The sequence below is a fragment of the Thunnus maccoyii genome, chromosome 2 (assembly GCF_910596095.1).
Source record: "Thunnus maccoyii chromosome 2, fThuMac1.1, whole genome shotgun sequence".
NCBI lineage: Eukaryota > Metazoa > Chordata > Actinopteri > Scombriformes > Scombridae > Thunnus > Thunnus maccoyii.
The window spans coordinates 25,566,170-25,589,458 of record NC_056534.1 but is presented as its reverse complement, the minus strand read 5'-3'; the positions used below and the strand labels follow the sequence as shown (position 1 = coordinate 25,589,458).

General features: G+C 39.4%; 2 protein-coding genes across 6 annotated transcripts; both read right to left on the bottom strand.

Moving 5' to 3' along the window:
* Positions 1–1,376: 1,376 nt before the first annotated feature.
* On the bottom strand, positions 1,377–6,506 carry LOC121908531 (cyclin-dependent kinase 12-like). Its single transcript, XM_042428613.1, has 4 exons — positions 6,297–6,506; positions 4,393–5,068; positions 4,153–4,254; positions 1,377–3,100 (listed from the first exon to the last, which is right to left on the bottom strand). The coding sequence occupies exons 2-4, from the start codon at positions 5,029–5,031 to the stop codon at positions 1,862–1,864; spliced, it is 1,980 nt and encodes a 659-aa protein (XP_042284547.1). The 5' UTR covers positions 5,032–5,068; positions 6,297–6,506; the 3' UTR covers positions 1,377–1,861.
* A 2,358-nt stretch (positions 6,507–8,864) lies between these two features.
* On the bottom strand, positions 8,865–19,561 carry scrn2 (secernin 2). 5 transcript variants are annotated; one of them, XM_042428655.1, is made up of 9 exons: positions 19,479–19,561; positions 18,463–18,625; positions 16,554–16,735; positions 15,602–15,801; positions 14,308–14,523; positions 13,511–13,676; positions 12,122–12,302; positions 10,012–10,168; positions 8,865–9,248 (listed from the first exon to the last, which is right to left on the bottom strand). In XM_042428655.1, the coding sequence occupies exons 2-8, from the start codon at positions 18,622–18,624 to the stop codon at positions 10,016–10,018; spliced, it is 1,260 nt and encodes a 419-aa protein (XP_042284589.1). In that variant the 5' UTR covers position 18,625; positions 19,479–19,561; the 3' UTR covers positions 8,865–9,248; positions 10,012–10,015. The 5 variants fall into 5 exon arrangements, with proteins under 5 accessions (XP_042284589.1, XP_042284578.1, XP_042284567.1 ...); XM_042428644.1 differs by lacking the exon at positions 19,479–19,561 and adding an exon at positions 19,351–19,455 and having other exon boundaries at positions 18,463–18,627; XM_042428633.1 differs by lacking the exon at positions 19,479–19,561 and adding an exon at positions 19,348–19,454.
* Between the last annotated feature and the right edge of the window lie 3,728 nt (positions 19,562–23,289).

Sequence of the window (23,289 nt, the reverse complement as noted above, 5' to 3'; positions counted from 1 at the left end):
TTTCTGGCAGTTGTCTATTCCACATAATCCCAATTATCATCTAAATACCCTGCCATGATTTCTACATTCACAGAGTTGTTACAAATCCGGCAAACCTTTCAAAATCACTTATCCTCTGTTCATGCTGCTCCAACTCCTTGGAAAGAGAACCAACACTACAGGAATAAATATAGTTTTGTGTTGTGTACATGGATGTATGATCATAACACCCACTATGCCATGATTAAAGGTGTTGACTTGTTCTACTCATTTCTACATGAGAAAATTTTGGTTTATTTTTTGAGAAAAATGTAAAGATTCATGTGTTTCACTCTTTTGGCCATGGACAGGTCAGTCAATGGCAGGCTGTCATTGTTAAAGGATAGTTTCACAAATGTTCAAGTCTGTCTTAAAACAACAGTCCACAGTGTGTCCACACGGTCATTTTGTGCAAAAATGCTTTTAACAGTTGATGTGACGCTTATATGAGGCTTCAGCGGTCTGAGTTAGTCATATTGGCTTCCCTCTTTGTGTTTCCTCAGACAGTGTTTCCCTGTTTAGCTGCGGTGGAAGTATAGTAACAAAAAGTCTTTGGGACTAAAAATTCTGTAACATTGAAAGATATCTACTGGATTTGACTCATTTGGACACTGAAGCTTCATATTAGCTTCAGATAAACTAATAAATACATTTTTGCACAGGAGGAGGACTGTGGATTTTGGCCCCCCATCACTTACACTGTTAGTGCATAATGAAGGGATTTTCTAATGGTCAGTATGAACAGGAGGAATGATCACAGCAAAAACAAACAAAATCTGTTTCAGTGTTCATTTGAACACCTGACTATTAAGACAGACTTAAAATTTGCATTTTTATAAATTAAGCATTAACCATTGAACAATAGATTTGTGCTATTACCTGCAACCAAATGAGGTTATTATATTTTTTAAAAGTTAACACATTTTCCAGGTCATTTGAGCTCTACTGGTTGAAGCAGTACCTGATTTTGCATCCAGTGAGAAACACATTTACAAGTTATTTTCAGCTTCACGCTTTTTAAAGAGTGATGCACCTCCTCAGGCTGACCTCCCGGTGCACTGTAGTATTTTTATACAGTCTATGGTAGTACCATGTGATTTATTTCAACCGCTGGCAGATTTTTACAGGCATCATGCTCTTGATCGTAACAGGCTAAGTTATGGCTTTAAATCATCAAAAAGGCTAAAGTCTAAACCCTTTCAGCAGCTTTTCACAGCAGCAAGGAATCTGCAGAATCTGCATTCATCTCTCTGAGGTGTGATACCGTGCTGAAATGAAATTTATCAAATCCAATTTTGACATTTGTGAAGTAAAATACATATATGTCAATAATTGGATAGTTTTGGTTATTAGTCTGATTGAGATTTATTTAAGACATTGTTTATTATTGTACAATACAAATAAACACAATTGCACAAAAAGAAAATGTATCAACCTGAATATAACAAGGAGGCTGTTTGTAGTCATAGGTCAGCCAAAACCTTGTGGAGGACTCAATGCTGGACTATGGTGCCATTTTATCTGGATAAAGGCCTGTATCCTACAAAGAGACCTCTGTGGTCACAGATAATTACAACCAAAAAGATTATGTATGTTGAAGCAAATTAAGAGAACATTCTGAGAAATCATTAAACGTTTCTGCACTGTTTCAGTGTTTTTATTTAGCATGACGTGCTATGTGTACAGCAGCAGACTGGCTGAACAAACAGTGATGTGTTGTTTTTTTATTTTAGGACCCCATCATCACCTGGAGGTTTGTTATTTAACTTGTAGTCAACTACAGTTTTATTTTCTGTGTTTTCATCTTGTTTTTGATGTCTTATTTCATCCTATACTATGGTCTTCATCCGGGTTGTTTTGTTTCAATAACCTGCAAACAGCGAGGCCTTGACTGTGTTTTTGACTTTTGTGTGGTGCTCAGAGGCTGGATTGGATTTACATCTGGTAAGTTAAAATACTGTGGCTGGTGACTACTAAGTTGTTGTGGGAGGAGTTGCCTTGTTTGAGAAAGTACTGCTGGATGGATGTTCAAAGGTGGGACACAGGGGTAAGGGAGGAAGGGAGGCAAGTGAGGCAAGAGAAACCTGGGACCAACATGGGGCAAGTTAGGAGGCAGAGCTGGCGGTAGAGGTGGGTACAGCAGCGGTGAATAGTTCACTGGAGAGTACGTCGGCATCACTGGTGTAGGAGGTGGTTCTGATACAGTGTGGGTGGCATTTGGAGAAAATGTTTGAAATGCAACAGTGCTTTCCAGGGAGTTAGTTTCACATTTCTCACTGTCCTGTAAAGAGCTACTGCTGCTCTGCTGAGCATATTCAACAGCTTGATGCATCTGTAATTGATGTACCTCTGTTACATCACTCTGGGCACTGTACGAGTCTTTTTTCAGAGAATAGTCCTGAGTTAAAGGGCTAAAACTAGATCTGCTTGATGGTGATGATCTACTTTGACGCTTTGGAGAGAATGCTGGCCTTGTTTCTCTTTCCCTACTTCCTTTACGATGGCGGCCCAAATCACTATCCTTCTTCCCATATAAGCGCTCCTGGATCCGATGTGACATTTGACCCAGTTCCTCAAATCCTAAATCCATACCAATGGCCTGCAAAACATCCTGCATTTGCCTGTGCTTGTGCTCATCTTCAGGTGTCAGTGTTATCTTTTCCACCACCGAAGGCGACCTGGATCTACTGTTAGAGCTGAAATAACTTTGTCCTCCGTCACTCCTTTGCCGAGGCTTTTCATCAGACAGAGAGCCCCCCTTTGGGCTGAAGGACCTGTGTCGCTGCTGTGGAGAAGCCAGTCTGTGGGATTCCGTGCTTTCACTCCAGTTCTGGGAATATTGTTGGCCACCCTGTTGCCCCTCAGAACAACTGGGAGACTGCGGACGATCTACTGCACTCAGCAAAGAAGCTGGAGAACATGGTTGATCCTCCACTCCTGTAGGGGCCCGAGTCACTATCTTGGTGAGAACATCAACATTCACGCCTTTGTTGAGCACATCGAGGAAACGCTGGAAACCATTGGTTGACTTCTTCTCCTCAGGAACAGCAGGACTTTGGTAGGTGACATCATGCTCAAAAGACTGATGGGAAACACACAGAAGCAACCAGTTTATCGTACTTTCATCTGCACTCTTTGTTTGACAGATGAATTTGTAGTATTACGGAACAACCAGTGAGAAATTTGTAGCTATCAAACAAAAAAAATCTCTCAACAATCCAAATTCTATTATATTCATATTCAACAGCACTTTCTGTCTGAGTGAATTCAGACCCTTTCTAATTTTATTTGTGGAAAAATGGGATTCTTTTAGAAGAATATAGTGTTTATATTTGCTGGGGTGTTACAGTTGTTTCTCTGTAAAGCTGCTGTGGGGAAGCTGGCCAGTAACCTTTCAGTAATATTACCAAATCAAAAAAATCCTCGAGCTGGATTTTTTTTTTGGTGTCAGGGTAGTGCGAAGGTCACGTTTGTAGTTTCACAGGATGTTCAGCTGGAACTGATGAGCACCTCATCAAACATGTAACGTCGGAGCTGCAGAAATCATGTGGAGACCACAATAACTACATTTTCCTGCCACCAGTAGATGTTATTGAGGATGTTTAAGAAAGGAAAGGAAGGCTGTTTCTAGTGTAAACCTTCCCATTGTCACCGTCTATCACCAAGTAAATCTAAAAATGCAAACATGATTATTTTGGGTATATTATGAACATACAATGTGGCCTGATAATACAAGACACTTCCATCTTATGTTGTAGTGATACTAAACACCTACACTGGAGGCATCAAAGGTGGTAACATAAAAACACCTCACAGAAGAAGCATTAAAAGATAAAGTATTTCGTTAAGTGGATTGTAATATTTTTGTTTGACTATCCATTGATGACGAGAATGTCTCAATCCCATTATATGAGCCCAAAAGCCTTCCGAAAGTCAGATATGTGCCAATATTAAGTTTGATCCAATATTTAGTTAAATTATATTTTGATTACACCTTACAGTGCATATGTACACACTAACCCTAGACCGAAATTAGAGAAGCAATGTAGGTTTGATTTATTGCCAAGAAATACACATTTTAAATGAAAGATGCATTTTGCAATGTGAAAAATGCCACCTGAAAAATAAACCCACCTGTCCACTAGATCCATTCAATGGAAATCTTGTTCCATTTTGACGATAATCGTTATGATCTGTGGAGGGGCTGTCATTCCTCTCTCTAGGTTTGGCATAACTCTGTTCAATATGGAGAAATATGCTATGAATAAATATAATACAGCAGACACATAAGGTAAACCACATCAGGACTTTTTTATAGACAAAAATATACTGTTACGATCCTAACACTCACAGATAACCTTTATTGTGACATACCTTTATAGAGCAATCTTGTGATTGTGTCCTTTCTTGTGACCAGCCCCGGCTCCTTTCTTGACCATCTCTATCTCTGTAATATCCAGACGATCGTCTGTAGGTTAAATCATCATGTTGTTGCTTGTATGTAAACTCTTCATGTCGATGCCTGTTTCTGGAATCTTGAGGTGTTTTCCTGTGTTTGAAATCCTCTTCCTGTTGTAGTGTATGTTTAAAATCCTTGGGTACATGTATGCGTGAAAAACCGTCTGGTGACTGTCTGTACATTTTATCTTCAGGCTCTCGCCTGTATCTGTAATTATCATAGTCATCCTCTGTAAACCTTTGCCTTTTCTTTTCAGAGACACTCCAATCAGGTGAAGACATGCGTCTCCTCACTGGGCTCTTTCTACTCCTCTCTCTGTTCAATGAGTCTTTACTGTGCAGCATCTTAGGTGAGTCACTGTACTCTCTACTTCTGCTTGTCCTCTCTGAGCTACTGTGTCCATCCCCACCATAGTTATGATAGGAATCCCGTGGTATATCTCTGCGAGGTTCACGTCTTTCTTCCCATCTGCCATTGTAGTCATCCCACTGCCTCGTGCCTCTGTCACCATGCTGCCGTCTGTGGCCATACTCAGACCTGTCTGAGTGCATCATCTCACAGTGACTCCTGCAGCTGATCTGATGGCAAAGACTGCAGCAAAAAGGAAATTATGATCTTTAAATGAAGAGGTGAAGACTTCAGAAAGAAAGCAGATCATTCACAGGAATCACTTAGATATTATCCATCTTATCTCACATGAACTTGTTAATGATAGTATCATTTAGTCTCTCATGAGCTGTAAAAGCATCACAAAAGATTCATGCATTCATCTTTGCTGTAAATCAATGTTGATTTAAGGGACTGAAAAAACTAGCATTGCTATTGTACTTCATGACTTGGAATGAACCCCGTCCATTAAGCCAGTGGTGTCAAAAACACAACCCACAGTTTGCAGGTTTTCAAACATCCAAACTAAAAATTTCAGTGATCACACGGATGTGCATCTTCACCAAATGAGCATGAGCTAGGCTGTTGTTATAGTCACTGACTAGGCTGAAAATCTACAGACTTGTACACGAACGGGTCAGAAACCATCATGTAACACATGGAGGCAATTATAAATTACAATCCACTCTTCTTTGCACTGTCTGTATCCTATTCACAGTTTTGTTTACATAAGATTGTTGTATTGCCATTGTATGTAAGTGCATTGAGAGCCACTAAACCGGAGTCAAATTCCGTGTAAACATAGTTGGCCAATGAATATGATTCTAATGTTTTATGCGACCAAAGGGAGACTGTCTCCTCAGTCATGTAAAGGGGAAAGGTGACAGGTGAAAGGGACAAAAATAAGATTATGAATTCAGAAAAAATAAAACGGAATCTGGAAAAAATTATAACGGATTTCATAGGGCCCTGGTTAAAGGTGTGCAGGTTTCACTCCAGCTACCGCTGCAGATTATAGAAACACTGGATTCAACTGAAGATTAATTACTCCGTAAAAACACCCGCTGTACAGTGTTGAAGTGGAGTGAAAACCTTATTGCGATCGATCTGTCACCGAACTTTAGCTAGTGGAAACGTTAGTGGTGGATTGTGCCCTAGCTTGGCGCTATGTTAGTTAGCTAGCTGGCTAGCTTGTGTTTGTTAGTGGGTCGGCGGCGAAGTAGCCTAAAATACGCAGATGGCTAACATTCAGCTAGTTTGACAAAAATACCAAACGCACAATTCGCTATTTCAGCCAGGTGTTATGATAAATCAGCTAAACTGAAATATAAACTGCAGGGGACCGTTTTTTAACGTTAAACCTAGCGTTAGTTAGTTAGCAACACTCTGCACTTGGCATTGGCAACCTAACGTTACATTAACGTTACATTACCTTTTCCGTTGAACGGCTCCACTCTATTCAAAGGGGGAAACTAGGAGAAAACGCTGAAACGCTGCCTCTCATGCAGCTGACTGTTGTTTGAATCGAGTTTTAACCTTTACTGGCAGGCAGTGAGTGCGCCTCACCGGGCTGTTTGGTTCTCTAACTCCCCGAGGCTGCAAGAAGAGGTTTGAAGCAGCGCCGCCTCCTGGACGGAGTATGAACAGCCTGATGCTGCTGCCCCGCAGTGAACTATCTACACCTGCTCCCCTGATTATTATTATTACATATTATTGGTGACTTATAGGTTGACAGAGATTTGGTTTAAAGTATTCCATCCAATTTTTTTTTAAATGTGAGTGTCAGGCTTACAGACTATCCCCTACAGCTGCGGTCATATTGTATGAGTGTTAGGGCGACACTGAGAGGAAAAAAAGTCTGAGATTTCGAGAGAAAATTCGTTATATTATGGGAATAAAGTAGTAATATTACGAGAATAAAGTAGTAATTCTACGACAAAAAGGTTTTAATTTTATGAGGATAGACTGGAGCAAAATGTAATTGGCTATATAGGAGGGAATATCAGAGGAGAAGTCTGCCGCCTGCGTTAAAACAAGGAATGTGGAGCATCTTGTACTTTAGTATAGGTTTCACAAATAACCAAATACTTAGTCTTTTGGCACATTAGCACCAGATTATTATGAGTATCAGGACTTTGGAACGATTGTGTCAATTCCGAAGAAAGAACCACACGGACTTAGAGGAAATTGCCTCTTTTTGTAGGAAAGGAAATGGCTGCAAGTGGTCGACTGCAAGACTACCGCTGTTTACATCTGATATTACCACTTTTTTTCGAAATATTATGACTTTATTCTCGTAATCTCAAAAAACAAACAAACAAACAAACATTTCCTCTAAATGTGGCCCCAACACTCCTTTTTAATATCGTTCTAGCAGCTGTTCCTGTTTTTTTTATGTCACCACGTGATTTTTCACTGCTGTTTGGTGTGAGGAAGGGTATTTAAAATCACACAAACACACTGCACCACATTGTGTAAATCCTGCTTCAGGATCATTTTTCTCTCAGATGTCCCAACATTCAACATTAAGTATCATCTTGTGGCCAGTAGTTGGACTCCTTACTCAAAAAAGTTAACTAATCACTGAGTTTACAGTATGCATTCCTTCACATTTAATTTCAGATAGGTAGTATAGTGAACCTTGCCATAATCATTGCTTTTTTGTTACACTGTCTAGCTATAATAATAACAGAGTCTAAGGCTTTAACCGTTTTAGACCAAATGCCTCATTAATGATAATGTGGTAGCATTTGGGGGGATGACTTTTGGTACCTTCAAAGGATATTTACACACAGAGTTTCTATCAATAAGCACTGGATCATGTGGATGTGGGTGGTACATTGTCACCCTGGAGCAGTTAATTTCAAAAGGTTGTATTACTGAACTGTGAATTCATTCATCTTTAAAAGACAGGAAAATACACATATCAGTATCAGTGCATCAGATATTACAAAACCATAATCCCACAGACTATCCAGCTTCATGTAACATTATAAACATTACATCAATAAATAGCCCAGCACTGCATCACATCTGAGATCACAGATATAACATTTTTACGTGATGTGATTTATTTCTACCATCAAGACTTGTGCCTTCTACTGCCCCATTAAGGCTACAATATATGAGGTGTGAATGCTGTAATAATTCATTGATGTGATTCTCACTATACAAGAGAAAACAAAATTGCTGAGTGGATGAAAATGGAGTGACAACTTAAAGGCCTTGACAACTTTTTTTTTATTTAATCAGCTACCTGCTATGAGTGATGGGATCCTACATGAACACACAATTTTCTACCAAAGTAATACAAATTCTGGTTATTTTAGCGATTTCTGTATTTGTGTTTTTCGTCTGAGCTCTTCTCGCTGGTTTGAAGTGGGTTAGGCTCCGCTGGAAAATGGTGATGTCACATTTTTCTGTACAACAATCAGTGACATCTGACAGTAGTGGGGTTGTTTGCTTATGTTGGCAACATTGACAGGCAAATGTGATCAAACCATACAGTCCTGATGAAGCACATCAGCTCAACTTTTTGAGTGTTAAACCTTAATAATTAATAATGGACGCTTTATTCCAAACTGTTTGATTTCATTTGAAACTTTGATTTTTAGTAATTTAGTCATGAATATCTAATGAATTAATTAATTTAACACTACTTGAGCAGTGAACTTATTATGTTAGTATGTTTATGTTTAGTACATAATGCTTATCACACTGTGTGTGTACCCCCTAATGATAAGATGATGTTGAGGCATCCTCTCATGTGGAAAAATGTACATGTTGGTGGTGCTAAATGAAAAGTCAAAGGATCATCAAAGTTGTCATGAGGTAATTTTCTGGGGAATATGAAAGTCTGTACAAAATGTCATAGCAATTCCTTAGAGCAGTAGTTAAAAGAATCATTGGACAGATTGATCAGGGACTGTATGACATGTCATTGCCATCCCTGCTGCCGCGCCACTAGTGCAACCAAGAAGCTTACAACACACTCAGGACACACTATACACGTTCTTTATTAGATCCTTCCCTACAGCTGGCCATCAAATGACAACCCCTTCATTTGCAAGAACAAATTAAATGTTAAACAAATGCCATAATTACAGAATATGTGCAACGTCACACAGCTCTACATAGGCGCCTGTGTAGTCTACATCACTATACTCACTAATGAGGTGCAGTCATTGCTCCCTGGGTGATACAGATGATAAATATGCTCCAAACACATGTGCATTTTAGACATTTAGCCTGTGTTATTGATGGAATGGTGTTAGGGATGTGTGTTGAGTGAGTGAGACGGAGGCCACTCAGAGGAGGAGTTTTTAACAGTCCCAGGGTCTTCTCCTGCCACTCTGCGAGCGCTAGGGATGTCCACCTGAGGGCACTGTAACAGAGGACAGTTTCATACATGTTAGGCGTTTATGGTAAAGGTGGCAGAAAATTTACATATGAAGAATGAGTGGAAGCAAAAGTGTTGGAGAGGCAAAACCATACCAAGAGACACCAGGAACCTTTTGTAAGAATAACAACTTTCTCTTAAGTTCTTAAAGTGGCTTTTACTTTTTGATCTTACAAACTGTTACTACCTAACTAGAGAAAGGCTCTCATTATGTTGTGTTTTCAATGTGCTTTAATCTGGGGCAGTACTGTCAAAAGATTGTTGGATTATGCCAAAAACACACAAGAAGACTGTTAAACTATCATTTAACAGCTAATTACAATTACAGTGACAATTGTCAATTTTCAGATTTGTGCCTTTAAACGGCTCAGACTTCAGAATCATGGTGAGGTCTGTCCAGATTTCAGCAAGTTTGACTAAATGGGATCATCCTAAATGTGTGTCACTTGGGAGGTGAGATATTTAAATTCTCTGCACCTGCACAGCCTGTTTTTCCACAGATAAATGTGATCTTGAAGATAATGATTAAATTAGGTTTGAATCAGCATTTATATCATGCAGTGTGTTCTGAAGTTATGCAAGTGTCTTATATCTGCCAACATAACATAGGAATGATTGACTCTCTGGCTCATTGTATTATCATAGTCAGGCATATTCATCACTATATAACTTTAAGTTTCAGTCTGGAAACTTATCAACCACACACACACACACACACACACCAAATACAACTCCTGAAGCCTCCCACCTCCTCACTGGTAGAACTTAATCTCTGTGTCCACGCAATCAAAAAACAAGTCCCCCAGTTCCTCTCCGGGGATCTCTCCACTCAGCATGGCTGAAATCTCGCTCAGACACTGCGACTCCAGGTCCCTCAGAATCTCATAGATCACTAAGCCTTCATCCTGAGAGAGAGAGAGAAAGACAGAGAAACGTCAAAACAACTGTAACAGCTGGGTCAAGTGGTACTTAGATTACATTTGCTTAAACCAGGCTAAATTCTAAGATATGGTGAAGCCTTTGTGTGTTAATATCATGTTCTAAAACTTGAAAACACACTTCTGATCATTAGGTTTATATATACAAGAGGAGCATCAGCGAATTATGTTTCTTATTATGTTTCAGTGTGATCATTATTAGACTTCAGTTTTATAACAATATACCTTAAGCAAGCATAATAGACCTATATAAACAGCTTAAAAGATTTTCAAAATATCTTGCAGTTTTTCTTGTTTTGCTTCTCTCTTTTATAATAATAAAATCTATGAAGCGGTGTTGAGTCTCACTCAGGATAAAGATGGATTTTACAAGGAGGCAGATCCTACTGTTGGCCTTTTTGAAAAGAGTCCTAAGACTAATTTAACCAGACATCTGTGGGACCTAACAGCAGTTACACACCTGCTATCACACTCATTTTCCTCTAAAGGCTAATCTGGGTTTCAACACACTCTTATTTGCTCACCAAAACAGCAGGAAATAGTTCACAATGCCATTCAAACATACTGATAGTATATTGTATGTACTAAACACAGTTTAGTACATACAACTGCTAGTAGGCTATACGAAAAATAATGCACTTTGCTGGAATGCAATACATGCACCATTTATACAGCAACCAAACCGTAACTTTGGAATGTCTCTGCAAATTAAAAGTCACAACCAGAAAGCAAAATACATGAAGACTATGTGACACTATCAAAAGCTCTAAAAACAAGCCTAAGTGGAGCTTGAGTTAAGACTGTTTTCTCAGGCAACTGTCTCCGAATTAACTTCCATGCTTAACTTTTAAGCTAACCTGTCCTGAAAGTGCTGTGAATGAAATTACAGCAGCTACTGAGCTTGTATGTGAACAGATCCATCCCCATGACAACCAGGCAAAGTCCATCCACTGATTAAGAAGTTGTGATATGGTGAAAGCTCTGCAAAAAACTAACAAGTTGACCGTGAGTTAGGATTGCTTTGTCAAACCACTATTTCCAAAGTCAAGAATTCATTTTATATAATGATTTTTTTTTTCAAAGAACTTCTTGTGATGTTCTGCAGTTATTTTGAAGCAAGTCTACAACACTTTTAAAAGAAGAAATAACACATTCTTCCTCTTATAAATAAAAAGTTGAATTCATAAGTAGTAGAACAAGCATTGAACAAGCATCAATTTCATACACTATGGGGTTCTGCTGCTACAGTCTTATGTACAGACTAGTATGACCGCTAGCTTTTGATGGCCAATGTTAGCAATTTTAGTCAACTTTAGATAGAGACTAGACTATGAACACAGTACAAACTCAAAACCTGCTCAGAATTAATATGTAGTATAGAACTGGGCCACAGCTACTTCACCTTCACTCTGTGCATACAAACAGCACAGTGGCTTTCCTTTGAATGTGAATTCACCTCACACTACCAGAATTATTATGTAATAAGCCCGATGCAGAATAGAATTTATACGTAAATAATATTTAACACACATCAAAAAAACACACATCATCTCATACCGGACAGTCAGCTAAATACATTGTTTTGAAGTACTAATACCTCCCTGCATTTTCATGTTGTCTCTGATTGCACTAAAAATCTAAACCCTGCTCTTTGGCTTTGAATGTGTACTTGTAGTGTGTTTATGTTTAGTCTACACTCACGCCATGTGTCTTGTCTGCACTAACTGTGAGGTCCTGTTGTGTGTTGCTGTGCAGTGGGAGTGTCGGTCCTGTGCTGTGCAACCATCCTTACACAGCAACAAGTTCAACTCTCAATAACAGTGATTTTGCTTCGGCTGTACATGTAATGAATGTGAACTCCCTGCTCTGCCAGGATCTGTACAGGACTATCATTGACCTAGGTCATCCATCAGTGCCCACCGGGTTGGTCTCCATGGTGTTGAGCGCCACCTGGTGGGCCTTGTACAGGTCATGTCTGCGGTCCACCTGGGTCTGAAAGCGAGGCTGCTTCCTGACAGGGTCATCTGGGCCAAACTGTGGAGAGACCACCCTCAGCACTCGGGTGGAACACTCCGAGAAGATAAAAGGCTTGAATATAGACCTACCAGGGTACAGGTGGGGTGGGATGGCGGTGGGTTGACAGGGGGGAAAACAGGAGAGATAGAAACACTCAGAATTTCATATCGACATGCAGAATGGAAAAGCAGAGATGAGGAGGGAAAGAACATTGGAGTCTCAACACCTTTATAATGTATGTATACTTATTCATGTTTTTTCTATGATGCTTAATCTACAGTACAAAAAAGTACCTTATAGTACTCTTTAAAACTGAATTGTGTTTTCCATGTTTGTTACAATCGATCAATCAAACAGTACATAGTATACACCATTTTTGTTAAAGTTTTTTCCATGACTTTTAAATGTCTGTTCAATTTAGTCAAGTTTTTGCATTGATATCCAATGTTTCTCTGTTTAAGCAACATGTTTTAGAATTACAGCATGCAATGTTTTGAAAAATGTATGTGGGATTAATGAGAATGTAGACTCTAAGTCAATTAGTTTCACATGCAGTAAGTTCAGAGAACCATATGGCTGAAAAAGCTGCCAACTACATTTAGAATACAGTGTGTGTTTGCTGCCATTTGGTAGGAGTGTCTGGGGTAAAACTCCAAAGAAGCAGTGACATAAGCACTGAGACGGTCTAAACAGCCATTTGGCACCATTAAACTGCAGCATTTAAAACCTATATAGGTAACGCTTTATTTTAAAGGTCCATTATTTCCTAATACTTGCTGAAAGTTTCCTGGAAAGAACAGCCCCATTTAAATCCAAGTCAATATTTATCCCTCATTCCTTTATTATGGAATTTATATGGAATTTTATGTGTGTCTGTAGACGAATTTCACATTTTTTTTCATGTTCAGCTGATCTGCAGTGTGGTGGTTCTTTCTGGAAAAATCCTAGTAAATTATTTAGAAATTAGAAGGAATTTACAGACCCGTAAATAAAGTGTTACCTATATGTTTTCACCTTTTGACTCACTTACTTCTGAGAATTTCTAAAAGAGAACGCCAAGAACAGCATTCATTCACAAATATAGTATCAATCAGTTTCGAAAACCTTGCAACTGAATGTTCAATTTGAAAGGTACTGATAGATTACTATTGTGTTACAGCGACTGACTATAGACTGTAGCAGAATAGACAAACTACGTTTCTATATATGAATATGTTGTGGTATAAATGGGTTATTATAGCCTTAACTGATGTTTACAATTTACAGAAATTCTTAAGGTAGTCTGTGTCACACCTGGAGGGGTCTGGAGTGGCAGTGAAGAAGTGGATGCAGGGCAGGCTGGTGTCTTTGGGCAGGACAGACACCATGCTTCCTGTGGTGCAGAAACCTCCAGAATCCATGCAGATGCCACTGGGCTTGTCCCTCAGAATGGACATCATCACCTCTGCTGTCACTGAGCCTGGGACCAAAGGCAACACAGGAGAGTCACAGAGCAGATGACAGTCAATGCAGATCCCCATTGAATATATATGACTGACCACAACAGACTATTGAAGGTTAAAATCCATCCTAAAACACTAAACATGTTACAACACAGCTTGCAACAATGCAACTACCTTTTTTACCCCATGCTGATGTCAGATGGTGCATTTTTCTTATTCTTATTTTTTTCTTACTCCCAGAATAGATTACACAACGCAGACAATATGAAATTACATGATATTTCAAGTGGAGCTGCAATTAACTAAAGCAGAAAATTCTTTAGCTTTTAAGCACATAAACACTGACAGATTTTGTGCTATCCTCTCAAAACAAACAAAAAAAACATGTCACAATTTTGTAACAATGCTTAATCATAAAAGAGAAAGAGGCAACCATTTCTCTACTGAGAGTAGCCTCAAAAGACCAGAATTCCCTGCAGCTTAAAGATATATTTTAATAATTAAGAACTGATACTCTCTTGCTACAAGTATCCTATCCCAGTCAATGATACTACTGCCTTCTCCCCCTATTACTGAATGTAGCATAGGCAGACATGTCCTCGGGGGTCCAAGGGCATTCTGGGAGATGTAGGAGTTGACCACTCTCACCATCATGCTGCTGGAGTAGCTCTGTGCCTCCCTTGTAGCGCTTTTTGGCCAGCTCCATCCTGGCAGGTGGGTCCTCCGGGCTGAAGATCTGGGAGAAGTTGAACTCCCCTTCACCGTCCCACCAGCCCTGAGCCTGGGCCACGCTCCGTAGCTCCGGGTGCTCTGCAGAGATGTCAGCGCCGATGGTCAGCTGGTTGGATATGTTCTTCACACCCTCTGGAAAGAGAAAGCGGCTGTTAGCATGTGAAAAGGCACATTCTGTCTTTCAAAAGCAGATGCAAGTCTCCTGCTTGCCAGTGCAACGTGTTTGAAATTTCTCAGTCGTTAGTCAGAAACATCCTGTTTTGTGTCATGCATGCTTGTTTGGTTTAACTCCTCTTGACAGACTGATCCAACCCTGATGGATGATGGGAGTCTCTTCACCACAACTTCAGGATTCCCTGAATTATATGACACATGTATATAAGCTGCAGTCTCATGTTGAGGAATAAAGACATCTGAAAGGGCTTTATTTACTTAGTTATTTAGTTTTCCACATTAAAGAACAAAAATGAGTCATGTAATCATTTAAATATTCCATATGGATTTTAGCGCCGATTTGCTCTTCAAGGCTGATTTAAGCAGCCGAGCACCTAAACTTTGGAGAGGTTTAGCTTTTAGTCCGTGAGACGTTTCTGAGACGTGTTATTGTTGAGTTCCGGAAATGCAAGGGGCATTTTAATCTAATTATTGAGCTGAACTTAAGCTGCATTGAGCTGCATTTCCAGTACTTTGTAGCATTTCTACTTTTTGCTTGTGTATTGTAATTCTTTTTCTCTATATTGTAACTCTACTACTCCACTACTCCTCCTGTTTCTCATCCTGACCTTTATCTCATTTTGTTTCATCATAAAGTTTTTTTTGTCGATAGTAAAGCCCTCTTAAAACTTGAGATTTTAGGTTATATAAATAAACTTGCCTTGACTTGACTTAATAGCAAGAACATCTTGACAATGCAGAATATAGCTAGATGCTGTTTTTGGATTAGACCTCATTATTTATAATTAACCTCAGGCTCTCAGTTTTTTCTGCACAAACTGCTGAACACACACACACACATACACACACACACTAAGCGATGGAAGTTGTTCATTCTGCAGCTTCATTTCAGCAGTCAAGTAAAAAAACAAGTAGAAAAAAAACTAGTTTTTGTGCTTATTTTAGTGAGACACTGGTGCAGTGAAATGATCTCCTGAACAAATTCAAGAAAGAATTGTTTGAATAGGGCTTTTTTCACTGCATCCTCCAGCCTCACCTGTGACTTTCTGCGCCACCCACAGCCTTCCAGCAGTTTCCAGGACCCAGGCCTCGTTGCGGTCCACCAGGAGGAAGGTGTTGTGGTAGCTAAAGGGCGCCGGATCCTCCCTGCACTGCCCTCCCTGGCCATGCTGCTCCAGGAGGCCGGTGATCACTGTCACTGCTGCCCAGGCACTGTCGCCACGCTCCAGCCCCAGCCTGACCATCACAAATACCAGTTTACTTTAAAATGTAAAGCCTGAGTTTCCACTGCACAATAAAACAACAAGCCTGAAGTTTCAAATGTTAGTATGTTAGTGTTATTAAAGTGTTTCACTTAAATGCAAACCAAAAGTCCTTTTTTCATGCATTTGAACAAAATATAAATAATTTCAAAGCATTAATGTTTTTTTATAGACATTTAATAAAGTCAAATATAAGAATTCATCTTTTTAAGTATGCTCAATTGTAAAGTGGTAAACAGGATTTAGAACTTTCAACATGTTTCACTTTCTTCAAGATGCTTTGAGCAAAGATTCTTCTATTTTTATTTTAGTTTCATCTTTTCATTTATTTATTTTTTTTCCTCACAAACCTTAAAGAGCAGTTTAGTTTGGTGGCAGTATTTACATGCTCTTCTGACTTGTCTTTTTGAGGAAATGCTATTGTATCACCTGGCGAATCTCCACACTTGCAGAGTATTTTTATACACAGAGATGCACAGATAAGCGCTACGCTTCAACAGTACTTACAACTCCTGTCATAACACGCTTCTGACAATCTACACACCCTTCTGATCAAAGGCTGAGAGGATTAGCTTAATACTTCCACTGTATAAATGCAGTCAATAGCAGCTCCAATCAGCTCGGAAGATTACTTGTTCTTTATTGTTAGAATTGGGTGATGTTGCTGTCTAGTATCCATGTTCTGTAGATTGCACGTGCGATTTTTAAAGGTCTTTTGGAGCTCACCGCACAAGGTCCATGCCTAGCAGAGCCTCCCCGGGGACGACGGGCTCTCGAGTCCAAACTGCCTCATTCCCAATACAGACTCCCTGATCATTGGCTCCCATTTCAGCCCCCCACATCCATGCAGGTTTGCTGAGGATGACAGCGTGGGTCTGCTCCACCTGGGGGATCTGGATGTATGTGCACTAAAGATGAAAACAGAGAGTGAGAGACAGAAAGAGAGAAAAAGCTATGCTGTTTATATTAAAGTCACATTGCATAGATAATTCTGAATTACATTTTCTGTGTGTGGTAAACTGACACATTTATACTGTAACTGGACAACAGATTGCATTAATTCCCTGTTATATATAATGCTGAACAGCTTTTTGCTCAAGGACAAAGTGTCCACTTGAGTGACACTGAAAGGCCAAAATTAAAACCTGTTGCTATGGATAACACATGACATATCTAAAAATACTGACACATTTGTGGTTCCATGCATCTATCGGCAAATGTAGCCTCTCTTAGATAAACAATATTAATGCATCAATTTGTTACATTAAGTATTAAACATGGATGAAACAGAAATGAGAGACAGGAGAATGCTGTTGTTGACACTAAGGTCACATTGCATTGTAAGACATTTTCAAAGTGAATATTTGTATCATACTAGGAAGACAAACTGCATTGATGGTTGTATGAAGTTTAAAGGGTCGGTTTACCCAAAATTACCAGAAAAAACATTTTTTTCACTTACTTTTCGAGGTGTTTAACCATCCAGATAGTTTTGGTTTTATATGTCTTTGAGATGTCTGCCTCCAAACCCAAAACAAAAGAGGTGAATGGAATTTGGTTTGTGGTGCTCACAGGATTAAAAAAAATGTAAATGTAAAAAATTCAACAGTAACATCAACAACATTTTCAGAGAGGGATTATTAGTTTGGTAGAAAGTATTTCCAGTGAAAACTATGTACACTGAGGTCAGAGATAATTGAGAGTAATCAGGAAGCTGTTTCTAGACAGAGATGTTGCTGTTAAATTTTTAAATGCTGTGAGCAGCACTCATAACATTTCATTCACCTCCATTGTATTTTATTTCTGCAATTTTGCTAAACCAACCCTTTAATCCTCAGTAACTCTGATCTGATTATTGCCACTGAGCTCCAAGATTACATTCTTTTTCTCAAAAGCAAAGCTTAAACAATAGGTTCATGATTTTTCATGTCTCTTACAACAACAGTCAGGTGTCCATATGAACATTGAAACAGGTTTTTCTTGCTGTAATCATTCCTCCTGTTCATACTGAACATTAGAAGATCCCTTCAAACACACTCACAATGTAAGTGATGGGAGATAAAATCCACTGTCCTGGTTTTGACCAAAAATGTTTTTTAAAGTTTATCTGAAGATAACACGAGGCTTCAGCTGTCTGAGTTAGTCAAATAAAGTAGATATCCGCCACAGTTACAGTCGTTTTAGTTAAAAATTCCCTCTTTGTGTCTCAACATCACATCATTGCACTAATACTAATACAAACACTGTATGAGCTGTGGATTTATTCTAGTGAAAATGTAACACAAAGAGAAATGAAAAGGAGAAAATATTTCATCATGCTTGTTAACCGTTAACAGGATTTCTGCATGAAGTCCTGTAAAATCACGTAAATGTTTAACAATTGTGGCTCAGACTGCAGTCAGACAGGCGTATTATTATGAATAGCGATGTATTATTAGTATCAGGAAATATATTATTTGAAACTTTATATGTCTGAATTGATTTTCTGCAGTGCACCAGACTGGATGTATGCAGTGTCAGTCAGTCAAGTATGAATTTAAAATGCTGCATAATAGCTACTGTCAGTCAGCTGTAGCAGCAGCAGCAGCAGCAGAGGCAGTAGTGTGGTACTGTGGGTGTCTCAAAGCTGTTTCACCTCCAGCATGGAGCCTGGAGGATGAGATCCTGCAGGGTAGGAGACCACCTCCTGCACCTCATCCCGGGGACGGTCCGAGTTCTTCCCAAAAATCACATGGTCATCGCGAGAGCCAGGGGGCAAGGAAACAAAACAGTCACATGACATGGGAGCCTCTGCCATCCTGCAACAAAATGACAACAAAAAATAAAAATGAGTGGGAGGAAAAACAGTCAGACGCAAGTAAAGTCTGGCTGCTTCTAGAGGACGGAATTAAAACTGTTTATTGAAAGATGAGATGCAAAATAAGTACTCATTCAACCAAGTGACTACCTCATGTAAACACTCTGGTTTCATCTGACAATGTGTTAGACATCCAGCGCAAGTGTGTGAGCCTACACCCTGTGACCATAATGTGCATGTGTGGGGTAAAGGAAGAGTCTCCTTCCATTCCCCACCCAGCTTGTTTGCAGAAAGTCAGACTCAGCCGGTGCACTCACTGCCCATCCCTTTCACACAGGGATTAGGAGGCAGTCTTGTGCAGAGCACTTTATTGACTGTAATCTTCACAAATCCGACCGCCACGTCGCTCTATTATCGCTCTCGTCTCGCATTTTGCGACCATGAATCGCTTTCGATCCGGAAATAATGTCGCCAAAAGTGCGCTGATGGCGGAGGTAGCCTGTGGCGGAGCTCCGTGTGTGATCAGTGTTTATTACAGAGATAAGGCCTGACTGAGCGACGTGCCCTCACTGTCACTCCCCGTTTCTCTCTCCGGAGCAGCGACACGCCCGTCGCTTCCCGTCGTTTCGTCTCTTTCGCAGGGTTGAGTAAGGGGTTCAACTCCTGCGCTAATAATCTGTTAACTAGTACTACGCTGTTAATGCTGCAGCAGAAAATGTTTACCTTTTTTTTCAATCGTGAGAGCGGACGGCCGGCTGGGAGAAGGCAGGTTGTAGATACCGAGTCACGTGACCGAGAAATCCAAAGGTCTGTACTTAAAGGTCTCGTCTCGTCTGGCCACAAGCACAACTCACCGTCTCAAAGAGTCCGGTCCACACCTGTGTAAAGCTGCACAGCAGGCCCGGCTGACTGCTGATGTAGCTCTCCATCATTAGTCTGCAAACCCACAGCCAATATGATGCTTATAATTACACTCAAGGTCATGGAAATCCCTCAATCCACGATTTATTTTTTGCGCCACATGCACTGTTAAAAAAAAAAAAAAAAAGAAAGAAAAAGAAAAAGAAGAAAAGAAATAAAAGGACCAAGGGTAATTAAATCCAAAGTACTGAAAGCAGATCATCTGTTTGGTTGATAGTTATCAGCTTGACTGAGTTCATGTCTGTGGCTCGAACTGATGAGCTGCAGTAAATTCTTACCCTGCATTCACAACATTTCACAATATTTTCAGAGGAAACACCACCAGCCCTCTAGCACGTTTGATTTCATCTAACCTTTCCCATAGGGTCACAGGTCAGGAGTGTGTCTACCTGTGGACACCTGTTGATATGTTGGAAGCCTTTATTCAAGAGTATCTGATTATATATCTTGTTTTTTTACTTATTTAATTCAATTCATTTTATACATTCTTTCTTTACGCTATACTTAATTCACTTATTGTTTATACCAGATGTTATTTCCTTCTGTCACCTATGTTACAGGACATGTAAGACAGTGTTAAACAGACTTTATATGTCAAAGATCTAAAAGAGAGTTACAGCAGAGAGATGTTACTAAGAGTCATGGAAGAAATATTTAGAGCAAGCAGTACCACAATGAAAAATATGTATTACAAGTAAAAGTTGCATTCATCATTTTTTATTAAAAGTTTATAATTTGGAATAAAAGTATTATCAGGAAAATCGATATATATATAGGCTAGTTGCCACTTTGTAATAAGGCAGTCTTTGCAAAGGGTTTATAAGTTGTACATAATGGTTTTATTAATAGTTTTTAAAAAATCATACACTGATGCTTTACATTATTAAATTATTTACTGACAACTATATTAACATTTACAACAGAAGGCCTAATGGATAAACATATCCTAATGGATATGTTTATCCATTAGGATATGTTTAAACTCACTGTACTAAATTCAATTGACTACATTTTACAATCAACCACATATAATTTATCTACAATTGACTACATTTATTCATTAAATGAATCTTCCAGCCAACTTCTTCAATCAATGTGTTTCTCAGAGCCATTTACAGTATGTTTGTTTTGCAGTCTGAGGGTCACAGTTTTTGGTGTTGTGAAAACATGACTGCTCACCACCGCTCTTTACCAGTCCTCTGGATCACATGTTGGCTAATCAGTGTAATTAAAGTTGGGTGAATTCCTGTGTGTCAGTGGGTTAATTGAGTTGGTGTCTCCTCTCACTGGTGTTTCACTGAACTATGTTGCATATACTTCCTGTCTGTGAGCTCATTTTTTTCCAGACACACACACTCCACAACAACTTCCGACTGCTCTCAACATTGATCACATTTACACTTTTCACCCTACAGTGATTGTAAACGGTCAGTACATAGATATTATGAGAAAACATATTTTCTCACTTACGTCTGGTGGTATCTAGCCATGCAGATAGTTTTGGTTCTATAGTGTGGAGATGAGCCTCTGTTTCAGAGATACCTGCCACAACCTCCATACAATGGAGGCAAGTGAAAAACTGTCTTTCACAAACAGTTGTCTCTGTTACTCTGGATAATAACAGTTTTCATGGAGACTATTTCTTCAGTAACAGTTCCAGTAAAAACTGAAGCTTGTGGACAAAGTTCCTGGAAAGAAAATCACAGATGGTGGAACATCACTGTTATTTAAAACAACAACAACAACAACAACAACAACAACAATTCAGAATCACTGTGCACACCTTCAATTTACAATTTTGTCCACCCCATTAATGACTTAACATTGGATCAAATAATGAAGTGTGATGTGAAAGAAGTTGCTTGTAGTGAGAATACAGAGACTCTGCTGGGTAACTTTACTGTTTTCATTCACCTTCACTGCTCTCATCAAGCATGTTTCCAGTAGGAGCAGACAGCTGTTTTAAGTGAAAAAGCTTTAAAAACCTGCTGAACATTATCTGCCCCTGGCACAAATCGACAAAGTTAGCTACTATTTGGTGAACACAGTGGAGCATTAAGCAGCTATAGAGCCAGATCTTCCCCTCAAGAGTTAGCAGAAAGCAAAGCAGAAGTACAAGGAGAGTGAATATTAGATTTGTCACGTGGTCACAAACACAACATGCTAATGTTGCTTTGTGTCAGCTAAATGTATAATTACACAACTGTTTGCTAAGTTTTCCATATCAACTTCATAGGGTGATGATATGTCGGTGTTGTGTTCACAGCTTGTGCTGCCCCCAGTAGCCAAAAAACAAATGAATGTAGCTACAAGTGAACAGCTTCTAGCAACCGCTAGCCACCGCTAACCCCTCCTGTTTTGACTGAAAATGAAATTCAATACAGATATAAGCTAACATGAACATGATGTCAGACTGATAGTAAAGTGAAAACAAGTTCCATTAGATTCTTAACTTAATTTTTCAATGCTGGGAGAAACCAAATTCCTTGTTTACAGTGATTCCATCGACTGAACAGTATATTGACAATATGGAGTCAAACTAATAAGTTAACCTGTGTTAAAAATAGATTGTCAAGGATGTGGTTGCTGTAAGTTCTAACGTTAACAATGAGAACCTGCCCAACTGCATTGCAGTGATTGACAGCATTCTTGGTTTGTCATTCCCCATGTCCAAACCAGACTGCTGTCCTGTCAATAACTATTGCTCATTAATATGCATGGCAGTAGGCAACATTCTTAAAACTGACAACATGTTGCATCTGTCAACTTTTGGTGATGCAATCAGTTTTGTAAGTCTAATAACAGCAGTCTAATAACAGTTCAAATGTACAGGTGAGCGTGTAACCAACAGGAGCACCAGCCTAGCTGCTCCCAACTTCTCTTGCCTTTTGAGACTGTGTTGAGCACCTGGATGCTATCGGTGCTCAGTTAGGCCAAGATTTGTAGGAGGTGTTGAGTTATTTTTTGAAGCAGCTGGGTGGTGAGTGGTGTTCTCTTGTGGCACACTAGGAATGCTGAAAGCAACAGGACTGAATTCTCAAGAGGTTTCTGAGAAGACAACCTGTTACCTGAACAGCACTCGGCTACTTCCACACCCTTACCGGCCTTTCATCTCCTGGAGCGTGCTGACAAGCATTGCACATCCTGTCTGCCCTTACACACAAACAGTAAAAACACCATGGGAAGTAAACACCCACCTGAGCCAAAGGCAGACACACCCAAGCAAGGTCTCACACACATATACAGTACGCACACACACACACACACACGCACACACACACACACACACACACACACACACACACACAGAAACAGGCGCAGAAACAAGCACAGACAGAGTGAAACTAAATAGAAGAATGAAAAACAAACCTTGTAAATACACCAATACATCATATCACTTTGACAACAAACACTTGTGCTGATTAATGACGTGATAAAAACAGACTCCATCAAGTAAAGTCATTTAAAGAAGATGCTCTTTTGGCATTTGCTTCTCCTTTAAAAAGTTTATATTGTTTGACATCATAAGTATCATCATGATATCATCAGTTCCAGGGAAATTTTCATACCATTAGCAGATCATTTGTAGAAAACTATTCCCGGTAGTGTATACAATTTCATCTGTCCTGGTCTGTCCCTCCTTATGTGGGTGCAAATAAGATGGTTAAAACCACGCACGTTCAGAGATTTCATCAACTTAAAACACTGTGTCTCAGCACAATGATGTATTTTAAGTTGCATGGA